At 31.7% G+C, this 19,743-nt stretch overlaps 1 protein-coding gene across 13 annotated transcripts in view; it reads left to right on the top strand.

Moving 5' to 3' along the window:
• The window catches only part of NRXN1 (neurexin 1), a 1,357,693-nt gene that overhangs the window by 607,067 nt on the left and 730,883 nt on the right, over nucleotides 1-19,743 (top strand). For 11 of the 13 annotated variants that reach the window (XM_051975247.1, XM_051975246.1, XM_051975258.1 and 8 more), the window contains 2 exons: nucleotides 4,384-4,587; nucleotides 7,163-7,189. In XM_051975247.1, the coding sequence (XP_051831207.1) occupies nucleotides 4,384-4,587; nucleotides 7,163-7,189 (231 nt within the window). The remainder of the gene's footprint in view (nucleotides 1-4,383; nucleotides 4,588-7,162; nucleotides 7,190-19,743) is intronic. The other 2 variants (XM_051975251.1, XM_051975259.1) reach the window with 1 other exon arrangement.

Below are 19,743 nucleotides of genomic sequence, written 5' to 3'. Positions count from 1 at the left end.
CTTTGCCTCTTCCTGAGACGTAATTTCCCTCATTTTATCTCTACTTTCCCCTTTTTTTCTGTTACAATCCTCTTTCTATCTCTAGTTTCTTTTTTGTATTATAATAATAAAATCAGATTATACATGTATTCTCAATGTATACCCATAACAGAAATAGTTCTCAAGAGTTTTTTTTTCTTTGTACCTTTTTATGCTTCTCTTGAGTTGGGTGCTGGGTGGGCATGGTCAGGTCCCATGAGATTCTGGCATTTCGGAGTTCACTATTGATCATTTGTGTTGGTGTTGGATGTTTCATAACTTCTCTACATTTTATATAAAGTATTTTATATACATTATATCACTTGATACTCCCAACTTTTGACTAAAGTCTTGTGAGTATCATTGTTTCATTTTACAAACAAGAAAACAGACTTAGAAAAGTTAAATGACTTTTTTATGGTTACACAGATCATATCACTGGTGAAATCTGAACTCAAACCTTTCCTGACACCAAGTCCCTTTTAAATTTCCACTAAGCTGTGCTGCAAAAAGTAATCAATATTTTTTTTCCAATTTCAGAATAACATTTTCTTCCTTACTTCTTTCCTTGTCTCCTTCCCCATTTTGCTACTTCCTCCCTTATTTTTTCCTCTTTTTCTTTTCTTCTTCTTTTGCTCTCTCTCTCTTCCTCCCTCTCCAGCTCCCCTTCCCTCCTTCTTTCCCTTCCTCTCTCCCTCTCTCCCTGTCCCTATCCTTGTCCCTCTCTCACTCCTTCTCTCACTCCCTCCCTTCTCTCTCTCCCTCCCTCTTTCACTCTTTCCCTCTGTTTCTCTCTTTTCCCTCCTCTCTACCTCCCTCCTGCCCACTCCACCTCTCTCTTTTTGCTTCCTTTCCTTTCTTCCTTCTTTCCAATCAAGGTAATATTCAGATGTGGTAAAGGATGACTCTACAGCCATACTGCTTATTTTCAAATATGACCGTATTCTCAAAAGAGCTTTCAAGAGTCACATTAAAGATGTATGAATAAAGAGTCAGAACATTCTTACTGCCTACTATTCTGAACTATAAAAGAAGACCCTGACTTTGACAAAAATTCACCTTCTGCAATTAAAGGGGCTCTTGATTATGTAAATCTCTTCTACATTGGGCCATATCTTATGATCCATCTCATTATATCCCACTGAATTCTAACAATTCTCACATTTCTCAGTTTTAATTGACATTGTGACAATGAGCATTAGTGAGAATGGAGGATAGTTTCCAAATGGTAACATTATTTCATCATATCTCAAACATTCCTCCTACTCCCCAGGGATTTTGACTGTGGTTTTTGACTCATAATCAAAAGACCTGGATTAGACCTGGATTCAAGTCCCATTTTAGGTTCTATTATGTGACCAGGGAAAAGACATTTAACAAGTCTCTGAGACTCTGTTTCCATCTATAAATTTCGTATTAATATTTATGGTATATACCTCAGAAAGTTATTGTGAAGAAGCATTTTATAAATACTAAAGCACAATCCAGATGTAAGTTAATAGTGTAAGTTGATCCCATGTGATATGAGCAATAGAGTAGTGAATTTGGAATCAGAAGATAAATTCAAACCTTAATCTTTGCATTTGCTTCCTGTGATAGCTTGAACATATTTAAATTCCTGAGAATTCAAATTCTCAATTTCTTCATCTGAAAAGGAAATAATTAGATTTGAGTAAATATAAAGTGTAGCACTAAGTCTTATTGTCAAGTAATCCTAATATCACACATGTGAAGGGTGAGTGAGATTGGAGCTACATGAAGCAAAAACATTTTCAGTCTTCACAAAACACTTGAGTCAACTCCATAAATGAAAAATGGAACTATTACTTCATATTTCATAAATTCAACTATCTGCTAGATGCAATTTGTTACTTTGGCAATTTTGGACATTGTGTTGTCTCAGCTTTTAAGGTAAAAGTACTTTTCTTTTCTTAAGAATATATGATTCTGCCAATATAGGTTCTAACTTCATTGATGTACATCACAATCTCTTTAAAATTTAATAGATGGTCGTTAAGGTTGCTGATATTAAAAAAAAAAAATTCCATTAGCTTTAATGCAATTCATCACCTTGTAACCAATTTGAAAATATTTCTTTCAACTTACTTAGGCTAGTTCTTGAACAACAGTCATAAAATATGTGACCATGGTCATACTCAATATCCTTCTAGCTTGGGAGAGTGTACCAGAGTTTTGGCTCAACTATTTTAGCCTTTGTGAAGCCATGACAATGCATTAGAGTCATAATTTAGTGAACTCAGGAGAAATACCTCTTAATGTCAAATAAGCCTTCTCTTACTAAGACTTTTATTTAGACTATTATCTATATTTACAAACTGATTTTTGGGAAGAAGGAAGAGAGAGGGAAAGAAGAAATGTAAATCAGTTAAAAATCTAATTATTTCAAAAATTAGTTGGTAACAATATGACTGAATTTACTATTAATTTTCAAATTAGCTGATTAAATTCAAATATTTAAAATTGATGTTTATTATCACTAACATCTATTTTATGAAACTAATTGTTAGATCTACTTTTCCTAAATACTATTCATTATTCTTGACAACTTTGATGATATAATTCATGGATAAACTGTTTTAACCAACTAAAAACATTTTAATGAGCAGAAGGCAATTTAATATAGATTTCATTCAACAAAATACAATTCCCAAAGAAAATGGTGTTTGATTACTACCTTACCAATATTCAAGATTTAGATCTTGGTCTCCAAATTCTAACAGATTCTGTTACAGTTTTCATTTCAAGATGAATTATCAAAAGCAGGGCACCACAATATTTTAAAATCTTTTTTTAAAAAAACATATTTGAGAATCTACATGCCCTAAATACAGATTTCTTAATAAATATAACTACATCTGAAAAAACTTTATGTTCACATCGAGGTCAGGAAAAAATTCCCTAACAAATTGTGCCATATAAAAGTAAAATGGATTTCCTTGTGAGCTAGTGTGTTTCTCCTTTTAAATTTTCAAATGAAATATGAAAGATGCCAACTTTTTGGTTTTGGTTTAGAGGAGATACTTATTCAGCTACAGGTTGGGCTAGGTGGCCAGTGCCATTTCTTCCAATTCTAAAATCTTGGGAATCTATATTTTCATATAGTTGGTTTCATACATAGCCATTGATGGATTAATTAACTTGTTTTACAAAGTTCAACACCTGTATGTTGTAAATTATTGTCTTTTTTCTGAAGCTAACTTTTCACTGTCATACTTCTATACTAAGTGACACTTCTCTAAGTGTTAATTTGCTAATATTTTTCCAATTTACTTCTGAAAGTACTACTAAAATAATAATGTTAATATTACAGCTCCTTTAATGCCCCAAATTCTATTTCTTCTAGAGTGGGGATTTATCTCCACTTTGTAAGGAAAACTAACTTCAAAAAAATGAAATAGCAATATCTTGGGGAAAAAATGGTGTCATTCCTACTGGTAACATTACTCCATCATCCCCACCACCACCACCCAGGAATTTTGGCTGTGGTTCTTGATTCTTACTCAAGTGAACTGGATTCAAATCCTTCCTCAGATATGTTTTAGTCAGGTGACTTCAGATAATAGTCTAAGAAATCTCTTAACTTAAGAAAAATGGAGTAGCATTACCTTTGTGAGAATGGTGTTAAATCTAATTGGCAATGTAAAAAAACTATGGAAAAGATTTTTTTTTTCCTACAGATCCATACTACTCACCAAAGTGATTAGGAGGCAACGATGAAATGCAGGTCAGGGCAATAAACTTTGAGTCATATGATGTATTTTCAAATATCATTTTTGCTACTTATTAGATATCTGACTTTTATATCCAGGATCATACTTTTTCAATTTCTAAAATGAAGAATGTGAATTGGGCTCTGAAACTTCTTTTTACTTTAAAGTATATGGATCAATAAAAAGGCAGTCCTAAAATTCTAGATTTTTTGAGCTTGATCAGATTATAGAGATGCTCAAACTCAATAACTGTATTTCACAGATAAAGAAACTGAGTATTAGGCAAGGTAAATAACTTGTTCAAGGTCACACACTTAATGGCAGTCAGAAATGAGATCTTAATCCCCAGGTTACTTCCAGTGAAGCACTGCTATGCTATTTTTTTTTCTTCTTCATTGAAAATTTTATCCTAGTGTGGTTTCTACTTGCACACTACTAACATTAAAAAGTCAACCTCAATCTTTCACATCAGGTCTATTGATGTGAATTGTTCTTTTCAATTTTGAGAATTTGATAGTTGAAAATGAAAGGTGACCATTCAGTGTGAATTGAGCATATTTCTAGTATTTGACTTTTTTTCCTTTGAAAAATACAAATAAACTAAACCAATAATGATTTGCTTCCCTTTCTGCAGAGGCAACTGTCTTGAGTTATGATGGAAGTATGTTTATGAAAATTCAACTTCCTGTGGTGATGCACACAGAGGCAGAGGATGTGTCCTTAAGGTTCCGATCACAGCGGGCCTATGGCATTCTAATGGCAACCACATCTAGAGATTCTGCAGATACTCTTCGCTTGGAGCTGGATGCAGGGCGTGTGAAACTGACGGTCAACCTAGGTAACAACCTCCCTTCCCCCATTGAACTAACATTTTTCACTGGGTTTGTTTTTGCTTGCAATCATTCACCAAGCAGCCTGTTTGCTATGGGAAGTAAACACATTTAATGATCTAATTTCCATTTTTTAAAAAAATATGTATTTACATTTTTCTTTAAAATTTTACTTTTGCATCTTTTTTTGTTTGCTTTACTCAGCCTAACATAACCTGTCATAGTGTAGCTCCTACTACCTTGTTGAGTGTTCTCAAAAAGGGAGCCTAGTTTACCTTGGCATTTCTCAAGGAAATGTATAATTACTTTGAGTGTTGCAAACATAAATTTTCAAATTAATTAAATTTTAATTCACCTCTGCACTTGAATGTAAATAAATCTCCTTTATAAGCATTTCATATACCAAATATCTCCTAGTGTTTTGAGAATCTCTTCTCTGATGGGCTTTTCCTTTGAACAGTCACACAAGGTAGTAATTCATCTTCTCTGTTTTGAATTACTGTGTGGTGGTATTTTGCTATCAAAAGATAACCCACAACCCTTCAATGCCCAAAGTCTGCGGCCCTGAGCAAACAGCCATGTGAACACTGAAAACACAGACTCTTCTACAGAAAAATAATGCTTTCCTGGTTTAATTTTGCATTTAGAAAGAATACTCATAAGTTAGCTACAGTAAAACCTCACCAACATGACTGAATATTGTAAAATCTGAAAATAAGGAAAAGTCTGATTTACAGACTCTATTCAACTGTTTTGCTTTCAAAATAAATACTTAATCTAATAGCTAACAAGATATTGTCGAGTATAGGTGAAACTATAACTATTTTAATGATTAGATAGAATTGTTTCTAATTACCCTCTCTCCCTCCTCACCCTAATGGACCTACACATACATTTTTAAATGCTGGAGAACCTGGATTTCCTGGGTAGGCTAAATTTTTTTCCTTAATATCTTGTAGATGATGGTGATTTCCTTAATGAATTTTTCTAGATAATGTAAAGGGAACCATTCCCAAAGCCTATAAAGATTACCAGCTCCAAATTGGAGGGGTCAAAATTCATGAGGTTTTACTGTACTTACTATATTTTTTCCACATGATGATAAACTCTTAGGCTGTCATACTTTGCTTATAATTTCAAATGGAAATATAAAGGTAATGAGAGTACACAAGAAAGTTAAATTAAAGATGGCTTAGGTTTAAGAAAATAAGTTCACATTCATTTTTTTAAGATCCTTGGATAAGAATGATGGCATTGTGTCATGAGGTACACAAGATATGAAAATCCCACCCAAATGCTGAATAGTCAAATTGAGCTAGACAGTGGTAGGTTATAGAATATAAAACATGAAACCTGAATATATTTGAAAAGCAAGGAAAAGTCAATCTATGAACTCCTGCTTTTTTCGTTCACTGTTCTCTTAGAGTTCCCTCTAGTGGCAACATTTGATTACAACATGAAGATTAAAAAAAAAAAAAAAAAGACTTTTAAAGGACTTGTACTTTAAACAAAAACAAAACAAAAATCCCTATGCTGTGTCCTCATTAAATGAGGATAAATTCCCTCAGCAAAGCATTCTGTGGAAAGAGCTGTGTAGGTGCTGGTCCCTGGCTGTTTGCAACCACTTTTCTGATGCGGTTGACGACACATGACAAACTCAGCTATATGGAAACAGAATCTAGGTTTCTATTTTTCATGCTCCCCAAAGGCATTAAGAACACACACATCAAAAATCATCTCAAATGCCCTTTAAAAAATTCACTGTCTATAAATATGGTATGTAATAACCAGAAACAATTTGTTTTTATTGGATCTACTTTTAAAAGTTCAGTAATCAATTATTATTCAAGAGTGATGTTCACACAAAAATCACCTTGTTAGCTTGCTCGAGAGGAAAGAATATGAAAGGAGACCAGTGGAAAAGAAAGTGAGTGGGAGAAAAGGCTTTGGTAGCCTGAAAAAAGAGCATCCCTTAAGTACAATGATGAGTGAGGATGTCTTTCTTTAGCCTACTAACATAAGCCACAGAATCCCACCTATAATGAACTGGTAATAATTTTTATACATGCATGTAGAACTACAAATGCCCTTGTGCTAAAGGAAGTGATTACAGCTTATTTCATTTAGTCCCTTCCATTTAGAAACATCAAGAAAGCCTTTGTGGGATACTGGATCTCAGAGGTCCAGGATGTCTGAGCCTAGCTGGGACTGCTCTGTACCCCATTGTGACGGAGCACTTTTTAGTTACATGGAAACCAACTCTCTGTTCTTTCACAGATGGGAAAAAAGTTGCAGCCTAGCTAAGTGAAGAATCTTTGACAGTTAAGAATAATTTCTTCACTTAGATTTGTCACCATGTAGCTTTGTTTGAAATTGGCCATTTTTTATCTTTTATTGTTGTTCCAACAGTGAAGTTTTATGGCAATAATTCTGGGTTACAGCAGTATGTAAAGAAAACTGACTTGGAGTGGCCATATTTGCATGTGTCTGTCCCCGGAAGGGTGGACTGTGATTTTATTGGATGTCTGCAGCTATTACCTTGAAGGATAAATTTTCATTTTTCATCTATTCTTCCCCATCTAGATTGTATCAGGATTAACTGTAATTCCAGTAAGTGCCTATTCAAAATTTTTAAAATGTTATTCCTCCATTATAAAATGATGTAAGCTAGTTGAAAAAAATAAAGTGACGTGTAGAGTTTTGAAAAACCCATTAACTCACTCTTGAAGTACTCCAGCTCATCCTATAGGTGTAAAAATTCATTGTGATCTTTGTCAAATTGAGCATTTTCTCATGATGATTCTTAAGCATTAATGAGAAGGAATGTGACAAAAATTCTGTAAAAGCCAACTGCAGAGATGCTGCATTCATTCCTTTGTAGGAAGTAGTATTTTAATTTATTTACTTCTAGTTAATGTTTCATGAATGACTAGATACCAGAGTAATCCCAGGCAGGAAACTTGCTTCTCCTCATGAAGGAGGACATTATAATATGTGACCTATAAGGTCCTTTGCTATTATAAATTTATGATCCTATGAATTTTCTTTCCTGGGTGTTTTTTTAGTCTCATATTTCTTAATGGAGCCAGAGTCACTTAGTTTTAATGGTTTTGTGATTGCCTTTATGAATTATCCTAAAAAATTAAACTAGTGACTTAGAAAGTTATCTAGTCTTTTGTCCATATGATATGATTTTCTTAAAGTGTTTTCCTGTCAAAAATTAAATTTATATAATGGATTTTTACACCTTAGTCATATAGCTATGAAAAACTTTAAATCTGAACATTTATTATGCTGATATGCATGCTAATGACTATGTAAGAAAGTAAATGCATGGAAAGAGACTTACTTGAAATTTGGATTATAGCACATGAAAGGAGAGTGGACTGTGATTTTATTTGGGATCTGTATCAGATACAGACTATCTTTAAGTAATACTACATTATTAAAAACTTTATAAGTTTTTTTCTTTAGATTTTGTTAATCATCTTATAGACATAGATAGTAACATATTGAAAAGTTGTTGTTAATAATACTGGCAAACTATCCATCCTTTTTTGACATAATAAACCAAAATATTTTCTTTAATTTTAATGAAATGATGAATGAAAGTCTATGGGTCCAAGTATCAAAAATCTTTGACCATATATTCATCAGTAGGTGTTTGAATAGGAACAAATACAGCTTTATACTAATTTAAGCCAAAAAGAAGCAATAGAAACAAAACTTTGCTAATACAAAAGCAAAATGGCTATTAAATGTTAACCGATTGAAATTCTATGATTGCTCTTCAAATGGCTTATTTTATACTTTTAAGTAGTTCCTTTATTTTCAAAGTTATCTCAAAATTTAAAAAAACTGATTGAAGCATTAATTTAACTAATAAATTATATACTGGTTATCACTTGTTTAAAAATCCCATAAAAATTCTTAAATGTCTCTGGTAGTTTCCAAATATATTTGCCACCAACCTCCATCCTTTTTCAAAGAAAAATTATAGTTTTTAGGCTTAATGCTCTAGTTTTGTTCCTAGGACTCCCAAAGGCCATGGCGGCTCTCACAAAAATATCTTTGCTCTGTAAATACTTTCTCTTCACAAATTACATTGATATTCTATATTTCTCCAGTATTTACAGAAAAAAATTTTCATATTCAGAGCAATGTTCTCTTCTAGACATTTTGGTTTTATGTATAGTAATTTATTTTAACTTAGAATAAATATATAATAAGATTTGAATCAATAATCTTAATTTTAAAATAGCCATCTAATGAATAATAGAAGCATTGATGAAATTTAAAATATTTAAGTCACCGAATTCCATGTTGGATCTATATGAGATCCTTTTTGATACTCATAGCTATAATAAAATTATCTATTCCTTTTGTTAAATATTATTTTTCTCATTATGTTCCTAATGGGAAAAACTTAAGCTTCTCTTCTTACTAAACCTATTCATTTTCTCTGTATTTTCCTGGCATTTCATCTTTGATATTTTCTAGTATTTCTTCTTTTATGTTTGTCTTTTGTACAAAAGTCATTATACATTTCCTTCAGTTTTGAAGGAAACCTTCTATTTTGTAGTTTTTCTCTCTGAGCTAAAAGAAATTTACTTATCCTGTACCAATCTCTGGAAAAATACAGGCTTGAAGGTATGTATGATTTTCTGAAACCTAGAAGGCATGTGTGCCTTTATTGAATCATAGATTTATGACTATTTTCAGGGTGGGGGGAATATTTCAGCAAAGGTTTTATGAGATTAGCTTATCCATAAAACAAAACAAGAAAAATAATTATAAAGAACCATAAAGCAAAGCTAGAAAAAATTAAAACCAATTCTAGATATAATTGAAAATAAGAATGTAATTTTAAAACTTAAATTTCCAAGTTTTAAAAGGAACCTCTTTGATTAAATTTCTTTTTTTCCCTATCCAGCATTCCTCCACAAATCTCTCTGCTTCTTCTTCTACTTAACAGTTTTCCTACTACCCACATTAATAGGAAATAAGAAGTTCCTTATCAGAATTTTTTTTTTTTGCAAAAACTAAACTTAAATTCAGATGTTTCTATTTTCAGAGTTTTTTTATGATAAATGGGAAAAATGGAATGGAGAAGCAGAAGGAGGGCAGAGGAGTATCTGGGCACACATATGGACTTTTTAGATTGCCAGAAATTTCTATCACCCTGTATCTGGCACTCAGATGCAATATCCAAATCTTTTAGAAATCACAAAGAAGAAAAACCTTTTTGTCATTTTCCCTAAGGGAAGCCCAAATTTAAATTTCAAAATATATTTCTGTTCGGTAGATCCAGAGTTGCCACCATTTATTCTTACTAGAAAATAGTAACATTTAAAAACTTCTGAATAGTATGATGAATTCTGCTGCTCCTCCCACTTCAAGTTCACTTTTCTATGTTGAGAGAAGGCTTTAAAAAAAAAAAAAGCATTTTCTACATTAATAGGTGACATGTCAGTGCCAAAATATAGGCATTAAAAGTCAAGATTACAAATTGATCATCTTTGTACATAGACCTAGGCCAGAGTACTTTTATGTGTATAATATCATTTGTCATTGTTTAAATGTGCCTAGAATCTGAAACTTGCAATATGCTCATATAGCTACCTATTTTAATGACTTATCAGAGTGAGATAGTATGACTCATCCTTCTTAGTACCATTGTCATGTTGGGTTTGAAAATATGAAAAAGATAAAGGAGTCGCTCACATGCCATATCAGAATACCACTTTTCATTTTCTTTTTTATCAAATATTTAGAAAGACAACCTTTCCTGATCAAATAATCGCATGGACATCCCTAATATAGCTTTGACATTTGAATGAAAATGAAAGAACTTCCTTATTCCGAAAGTTCCTTAAACACATATGGAGCTTTGCATTTATCAGAAAGATTCAATTGGTTCAGTAAAGGATTCATGTAAAAATGCTACCAAACCAAGATTATTTGTAGTAATCACAAGGTGAGCAATATGGGTTAGTTGGGGGAAAGGAATGAAAAATATTTTATAAGAAATAGTCATTGAAAAGAAAATGAAGCAATGCACAATAGAGAAGTACAATTTCATGTAGAATCTTTTTCTTGTACTTGATATTTGTTAAGTTTATATTTTTTTAGATAGAAAAAATATTCTCCCACAATCAAAAAAGTGGCATTGTTTTCATGTAACTAAAGCAATACCAATTAATGATTGATAAATAATGGGAATATAGGAATCATATGTAATTATCCCATGGATTATTTTAAGTAAATGGTGGCTGACTTGAGATTTGTACAAATTTGGTGCCTTAACAAAGGTTTAAACATCTCCTCGGCAATCTTGTTGACATAATTAATTTTCTTAGCATTTCTTTCCCTCATAGGTAGTCCAAGTAAAACTTAACCAAAGTTGTGTATAATTTACCACAAATTCTGAATTACTAGAGTTCAAATAATCCCTCACAATTATTCTGTGAGCCAGAATTCTCAAACTACTGTGGTATAGATAAATAGTTCTGCAGATAAAACATTGTTTTTCCATAAAACATCTCTAAAAGATTACTTACTACATTGACTATTTAAAAGATATGTTTCAAATTTGGAGGCATCATCATACAATAAAAACAATGATACATCTTGAAACACTGATTGTGGCTTGAAATTATGGCAATTAATACTTATATAATCTTAGATATATTTTTTCTACTTTTTTGTCCCTTACTTTTGTTAAAAGTAATATTAATTCTGTGGTGTCTCCCAGATAAATGTTTAATCCCAATAGTACCCATAGTTACCTTTCATTCTCCCCTTAAAACTTTTTAGTGTTATAATCCCTTGATATTTACATTTTTAGTAGATTTGAATATCTAATTTGATCTTATTAAATATAGGTTAAGACTTGTCTATTTTCATATCATAACCAATTCCTTTAAATATGAAACAGATGTCTAGTGCTATTTCAAATTAGTGTAAGGAATACAAATTTTCCTTCACTGGCAGGGCACACAACCCTGCCAAAATCTCATCCACTTTGAGTATGAATAATAGCCCTCAAATGACTTTCTTTTAAGAAAGTTTCTTTTTTCATTGTTTCTACCTCATCTTTCTTCTTTTCCTATTCCTCTCATGTTTTTCTAACCCATTTCCTTTCTCATTTTTCATGTTAAATTGTTCTAAGTCTGCTGTCTTTATATTTCCTCTCTGTAACCTTATTTTTTTCTATTTCTCCCTTTCCTTCTTATTTACCAAAGCTTATTCAGCTTTCATAGAATTTTTAAACATATAAAAATAAATACATATAATCTTAGACATACATGGAGGAATGGTCTGTTAAATGTTTACCAACCAGCACTCTCTCTCTCTGTCTCTTTGTCTCTGTCTCTGTCTCTCTCTTCTCTCTCTCTCTCTCTCTCACACACACACACACACACACACACACACACACACACACACAAGGCTGACACAATTCATTTAAATTCAATCTGCCCTGGTAACATTTTCTTATCACTTCTATAAATCTAAAGAAATAAACCAAACCCTGATTTCAGAGTTTGTAAATTTTTGAGATGTTTTTTGTGCTTAATCAGAAAATTTAACAATCTGATCTCAAGAGGCAGTTTAAACTGCCTGAAGCACAATCCTGTACGTGTTTGTATATACACAAATATAAACATGTCTAATGTTCTCTTTCACCATCAAGACCAATTTTGACTATTTCAAATCTTCAAATATAGTTTGTCTAACTCAAAAAAAAAAATGGAAGGTACTTTTTAAAGTAGCCAAACTTTAGCAGTTTAACAAATGGTTATGCTGTTGCAGAAAGCTGATGCTATTAAAATTAAGACCATGAATAATTTCATGGACAAAGGATAAAGTAGTATATTTCAACAGCTCATATTTATTACTTAGTTTCCAAATATGGAAAGAATAAACTTCTTTAATTTTTCTAAAATGTAGTAAAGAAAGCTGTATTAAACTGTTGGAAAATGTACTTTGATGGATTGTTCAAGTGGATAATAAAATCTATGTACTGTCATTTTATTACCAGATGAAAAGATAGCCTGGATACCAGTTATTACCTCATTTTCTTATCTTAATATAGATGGGAAAGTAATAAAAAGATGAGAAATGTCAACCAGTAGCATTTGAACTATATTAGATTTCTTCCCTCTTACTGCATTGTCAGCAGGCTGTTTAAGAAGACACGAGGGAAAATGATATTTCTTCACATGAAACAAACAAAATATTCTAGTTGATTCTAATGGCCAAGAGCTAGCCTCTAAAAAGAACATCTCTCTATTTGCCTTTTGTACACCTCACATAATATTAACTTCATCTTGATCAAGATTTTTTCCATCAACATATTAGTTCATCAAGTATTTCTTATGCACCTTACTACTATGTGTTAGGCATTTTACTAAGTACTGAGGATAGAAAGAAAAGCAAAAATAGTTCCTACCCTGAAGCAGCTAATAAGGTAGTTAACATTCAAACAACCTTGTACAAATAAGATATCTACAGGATAAATTGAAGATGGTCTCCAAGTGAAAGCATTAACAATAAAAGAGGCTAGGAAATGCTTCTTGGATGTGGTAGGATTTTAGCTAAGATTTAAAGTAAGTCAAGGAAGCCAAAAGGCAGAAGTGAAGGGAGGGAGGGGTTTAGAAGCATTAAACCGTGAAAGTGCAAAGTTGGAAAATGAAGTGTCATGTGTCAAGAACAGCAAGGAGAGAAAGGTCGTAATCACAGAATACAGAAAGGAGGGTTAAAAAGGTGCAAGGTTATAAAAGGTTTAAAAGTCAAACAGGAGCTTTTAATTTGATCCTGGAAGTAATGAAAAGATTAGTATTTATTGAGAATGAGGACACCATGGTCAAACCAATGAATGGGGGATAAATTGGAGTAGAAAAAGATATGAAACAGGGAGACCAGCCAGAAGGTTATTATAATAGTGATGAAATAATAGTGTCTTTTCCAGGATTATGACAATGTCAGAAGAAAGAAGGTAGTGCATAGGGAAATGTTGTGAAATGTTATGATTTAGAAAGAAAGTAGCGATTTAAGTTTTGGATATGTTGTATTAAAGCTATTATGGGACTTTTAGCTCAAAATATTTGATTGACATTTGGAGATGAGATTTAAGAGGTTAGGAGAGAGAGAGATTAGGATTTGAAAAACTGATATAAGAATCATGCATATAGAGATGATCATGAAAATTGTTGGAACTGATGAGATCACCAAGTGAAATAAAATAAAGGGCGAAGAGAAGAGAGCTCAGAACAAAACCCTATGGGATATCCACAGTTAGGAGGGATGAACCTTCATAAAGATCCAGCAAAAGGAGATTAAGAAGTTATCAGAAAAGTAGGAGGAAAACTTTAGAACAGGAGAGTGATCAACAGTGTCAAAAGCTCCAGAGTGGTCAAGAAAATTGAGGATTAAGTAAAGATCATTATATTTGACACTTAAGAAGTTGATAGTAACATTTGACATCTTAGTTTTAAAAGGATGATGTAATCAGTGGCTAGACTACACAGAGTTAAAAAGTGAACAGTCAGAAGAGAGGAAGATATAGAAAAATAATGATAGAATGTAAGGATAGAGGAAATTATCTGCTACAGAAGATTGTATGGGAAGGGATCACTTAAGCAATAGAAAGATTTTCCTTGACAAGGAAATGGTTACCTCTTCATGTTAGGAGATAGTGAAGGAAAATATCTGAATAATGAGAGATGAGAATGAAGGAATAATATAAGGCAACTCTTGGCAAATGGTCTTAATTTTTATTGAAATATGAGGTAAAATTCTCAGTTGAGAGGGGAAAGGAAGTCTGGAATGTTTGGTAAAGCTACTGAAGAGAGGGGAATGTAGAATGCATCACCTAAGGAAATGAGTAGATGAAAAAGAAACTGCATAAAGGAATGGAAACATAGAAAATAAAACCAAAGTCCTCAGCCAAAAATGTCTAAAATAAGAGGGAAAGTAAATAACATCCAAAAGAAACTTAAATTGTTGCCTGAAGGTTAGAAAAGGAATAAAAATATATTGAAGAAAGTAATAGACCATCTTGTATGGGAGAGATTGGTATGCTCCAGATAAATGAATAAGACAAATAAAATTTAAGTAATGAGAACTAAATAAAGGAAGGCCAATGTGAATGCATCAAAAGTGTTACTTTTAAAAAAATTATTATAAAAATAAATTAATGAGAGTCTTGCTGGTTTAATTTAAAGCCACACAAGTATATGCATTAATTATAAGATAAAAAAAAATTTAGGCCATTTTATTTGTTTACTACAGTTCACATTATTACATGAACAGAAACATCAAAGAGGCACAGATATTTTGCTAAGTGTTCTCTTACCTAACTCTAACCCTTAGTTCCCTGATTTCTAACTTTGTATCAGTTACCCACTAGGATAGTCATACCTAAGATCTCACCATAACCCATAACTACAACTGAATTATTATAAAATTCCAAATAAACATAGACCATATTAAGGAGGATTTTTTTGTTCACTTCACTTATTGAAAGAGTTGGATGAAGAATAAGGAAAGGGAACATTGGTAGATAGAATCATAAAAAGTTTGGGAGGAAGAGAAAGAGAGGCACACAAAAGAATAGGCAAACTATTCTCTTCTGACTAACATTTCCAGTTAGCTTGTTATTTTGTCCTGAAGAAAACATTGTCTTTGTGTAAAATGATGGAGGAGGAAAAGATGAATAGTGGAATGAAGGGTCAAAGTCCTCAGAAATCTTTAGCTTCGACAATCATTGCTTGGAAATGAATATTTGTGAAAAATACCTTGAAGATTTTCATTAAGGATAATATCAGCAGGAAGAAGAGAAATGCTTCTTTTCTTAGAAAAGGAAGCATTGCTCTTAATAATGTTATTACCTCTAAGTTTATTGAAAACTGCCAATGTATTCTGAAGCCCTAACTCAGCAGTTGGAAGATATTTGCATTGTTCTAAAATGTTAATGCTCTCAAAATTAAGGTGGGGAATAATTTTGCAGTGAATGTGTTAGAGAAATAATAGGATTAACATTTTGCAAGTTCATGGTCCTGATGAGCCTTGACACATGATAGAAAAGTACATTGAGTTCTTGCTCTATCATACTGCTAAATAAATCCATTCACTCAGCTTACTACTAGAACTTTAGACCTTTTATTTCTTATTATAATAAAATCTCATTAATTCAGTCTTTACTAATTCAGAATTTTAATCTGTCAGACAGGTCCAAGCTAAATTATGTAGCTATCTATGAAGAAAAGGATTGTTAAGTAAATTAATTGTGTAAACAAAGTTACAGGGGGAATTTTTAAATTGCTTAAGAGCAGAAACTTTTCAAGTATGTTCCCAAGACAGATTTATACAATTGTTATGTTAATTAGAAATTATTCTTATCTATAAATTGAAACTAGTTCCTTCTAATAGGTCTCAAGTGCCTCTGTCAGCCTAGAATACTTAGAAAATTAAAAATTGCGTTTTTGAAAAAATATTCTGTACTTCAAACATTCCAGTTTTAACTCTGCTTTCTTAAACTTCAGCTAGAAGTAATATGTTTAATTAATAATAGCTAAACCTAAAAATTGCAGAATATGATGAAAATGTCCTTCAGCACATCAACTGGCTAATTTACATAGTCCCTTTAGTTAGTTTCTAGATTTGTACTGAACATTACATTTTAAACAAAAAGAAGGCAACAAGAAGGGGTATGCGGAGGGAGATAGGAAGATTTCCACTGAAAATTGATTCCCATTGATTTCATTCCCACCATTATTAACTTAGTTCAAGTGCTAATGTAGAAGAAAAATGGAAAAAATAATAGTCTTTGCCTTTTGAAAAGGAAACTAAGGAATACCAAACCTAGCTCATTGTGTGAAAGATAATTCTTTTTCTTTGTCTCATCTTTTCCTCCTCCCCCTAACAATACTGGGTTTTCTTTTTCAGATTTCTGTTTCCTAATTTGGTTTGCTTTTTACGGCATCACAAACTTTTATTGTTGTAATTCAGTTCACATACAGATTTGCAAGGATACACAGTGCATTTTTAAACCACACATATAATTTCATCAGTATGAGGAATTCTACCAAATTCATGTTGTCACCCAATTTCTAATATTCAGAAAAAAAGTTGCAGAGTATTAAAAAGTTAGTTAACTTAACCAGGGCCAATTAAAAGAGGAATTTGAACCCAGGTCTTTCTGACTCTGAGGATAGCTCTCTATTCATTTTATCACATTGCCTCTCATGTTACTATTGAAATTAATTTTGACACTCATTTGTATTTCTTTAGTACACTATTAAGGCATTTAAAATCTCTTTAGAGATTCAGAAATGAGCAGGCACATCATTAACACTATGACTTCAAATTCTTAGATATTTTCTTTATTTAAGTAGATGTATTGAAAAAAATAACTGAGTATACATGTAGTCTCTGAAATTATAAACAAAATCATATCATATGTCAACAAATGAAGAAATTATATTCATAAATATGAGAGTATTCTGGACAAAGAAGATAGTGAAGAAATATAATTAAAATAGACCAATAGAAAATAAGAAGAAAATAGTCATTTGAGTCACTAAGATCATATTGATTCAATTTAAACAAGCATGATTAAAAAGGATCTAGTCTTTTGGAAACATAAAATAATACCATCTAAAATAGAACAAAATGGGTCAAGAGTCTTTCCTAGACAGAAGACAAAAGACCCAAATCTAGAAAGATACTGAAAATGGTATATATTAAATGCTTTTTCTTTTGTAACTCAAAATATTTGTTTATATTGTGATAGTTTCATCCTTATTCAGTGGTGTCTATTTGCAAGCATTTGCTATTTGAAATCTGCTTTGGAATCAGATGGAAGCATATAATAATATATACACATGCATATGTATGGGTGTTTTCTGCATAATACATATATATGTTTGAGTTATTTATGTCTGTGCATATGCATGTATGTGTATATGTGTAAACATGTCTATTCAATCTTGACATTGATTAAATGTTGATTTTTTTCAGATTAGCTACTTGAATTAATTTCTCACTGACAATGATGTAGCCAATTCTACATTTAGATAAAGTCAATGTTTTATATTTTTATTAATCTCAGAAGAAATAAATAAAACCCAGAGTAATATTTTCCTTCTGAACAACTGAAACTAGATACATCAGTGTAATTCTGAAACTATGTCATGCAATTTTGATTTCTAATGCAGTATACCCTTTTGTAAAAATGGCCATTTACTACATGAAGTCCCATATTTGAAGCATACTAAATGGTTATATGCTTGTTTAAATTGAATCTGATATTTACGTGATACTTGAATGGATCAGTCCATTTGTATGGATACTTCATTCATCAATGCAGTTCACAATCTCTCTATGCTTGTCTATCCTAAGGAATTCTAGTCCATATGTTCCATTAAATCGTCCAAAGTGGTCCCTCTCATTGTGCTTAGACTTTCCTCTGTATCTCTTGGCACTTACTGCATAATGCTATAGGGTTCTGGACACTTAGTTATTTATAACTTTTACTGTCTTTATCTTTCTCACTAATCTTGGATTCTCCCTCCGTCTCTGTCTCTGTCCCTGTTTCTCTGTCTCAAGTCTCTTTTACATATATGTATATATATATATACATACACATATGCATGTATATATCCATAATATATTAAATGAATATATATATATATGTTGTATGTATAGATGACATAAAGAAGTTATTGACTTTAGAATCAACAAAAACCAAAAGATGAGATTTGTATAAACAATTTGTCCATTAATTCAAATGTAAGACAGATTTCTCAGTGGTCTCTGAAGGGACCATATGAACATTATCCCAACATTTTGGGAAATGTTCCAAATATGAGTGACCTTGAGTGTGCAGGTACCTCTGCACGTCTGTTGTAGCCTTTGGGCAGGTGTTGTTCTAATAAATGCTCTAAAAACCTAAAGAGCTGAATGAGAGCTGATATAATTTCTGTATAAGAGAACTGATAGAAAACAGGCATGCAGACATTACTTTTCCTTTTTACCTATTAGTTAAATCAACATCTAGGACACTCCAAATTTCTGTCTCCTCCACAAATCAAACTGATTTGGCACATGGTTTAATTGTTGCATAGTCACTGCTACAGCTGGGTGACCACCTGTTTCTAAGTGCTTCCTAGGGAGTAAATTGAGTCATTGGTTTCAGAGGACCTTGAGTCAAAGACAATTTTAGGCAAAAGAGTAACAGAAGAGTTTTTCAAATGGAGAAATAATAATTACTAGGCAACAAAACATGGGGTCCAAAGCAATGGCTAAGTATAAATATTATATAACATATATAATTACATAATAAATAATAAATATCATATCATAAATATATAATAAATAAATTATATGAGAATTTTAGAGGCAGCATTAATAGATTTGATGAGGTTACTTTTTAAGAAACAAATCAGAAAAGTTTCTATTTTTTAATGTGCATTGATATTTTTGCAGATATTTAGCTGATAAATACTAATTTTCATATTTTAAATCAGATACCTAAATCTGAGATCCTCTTTAGACTAAACCTTTTGAAATACATATGTAGAGTATGCCATGATCAAATGATAAAGAATGAAAAGATTTATATTCATTGTCAATCCTCAGAATTCACCTGATTAAATTAATTAGAAAGCAATCTAGTTGATATCATAGTTAATATAAAGAATGATATTAAACAATATGATATAATTCATTCCTATAGGCCTTTGTCTCAGGTATTCGATTGAGAGTCTGAGTATCATATAAGGTTTTTGCTGATTATTAAGAAAACAATGCAAGAACATTAAATAAATATTAGGAAAGAAACAAGAGATCAACTTATCCAAATAATCCCCCTATTTAGAAGAAAGTAGAATATATTTTCTTTATCTTTTTATGTATCTTTATGTCTACCTTAAAATATGAAATATTAAGGAATGCATAATTTTTAAAGTTTGGCATACCCAGTATTTAGGAGTTGGTGAAAAAGTTACCTAATTACATGCATTGTGAAGACTTTTAATGCTGAGCTAATCCAATGGTATTCCTACAATAATCCTAAAATCCATATACAACCATTGCCTGAAAGAAGAAATAGTGTATTTAAGGTTATAAAAAGGTCTGATCTTTACATTGTTGAATATGAG

Source organism: Antechinus flavipes, chromosome 2 (genome assembly GCF_016432865.1).
Source record: "Antechinus flavipes isolate AdamAnt ecotype Samford, QLD, Australia chromosome 2, AdamAnt_v2, whole genome shotgun sequence".
NCBI lineage: Eukaryota > Metazoa > Chordata > Mammalia > Dasyuromorphia > Dasyuridae > Antechinus > Antechinus flavipes.
Note: the sequence above shows the minus strand (reverse complement) of the source record. Positions and strands in the feature narration are given on the sequence as shown.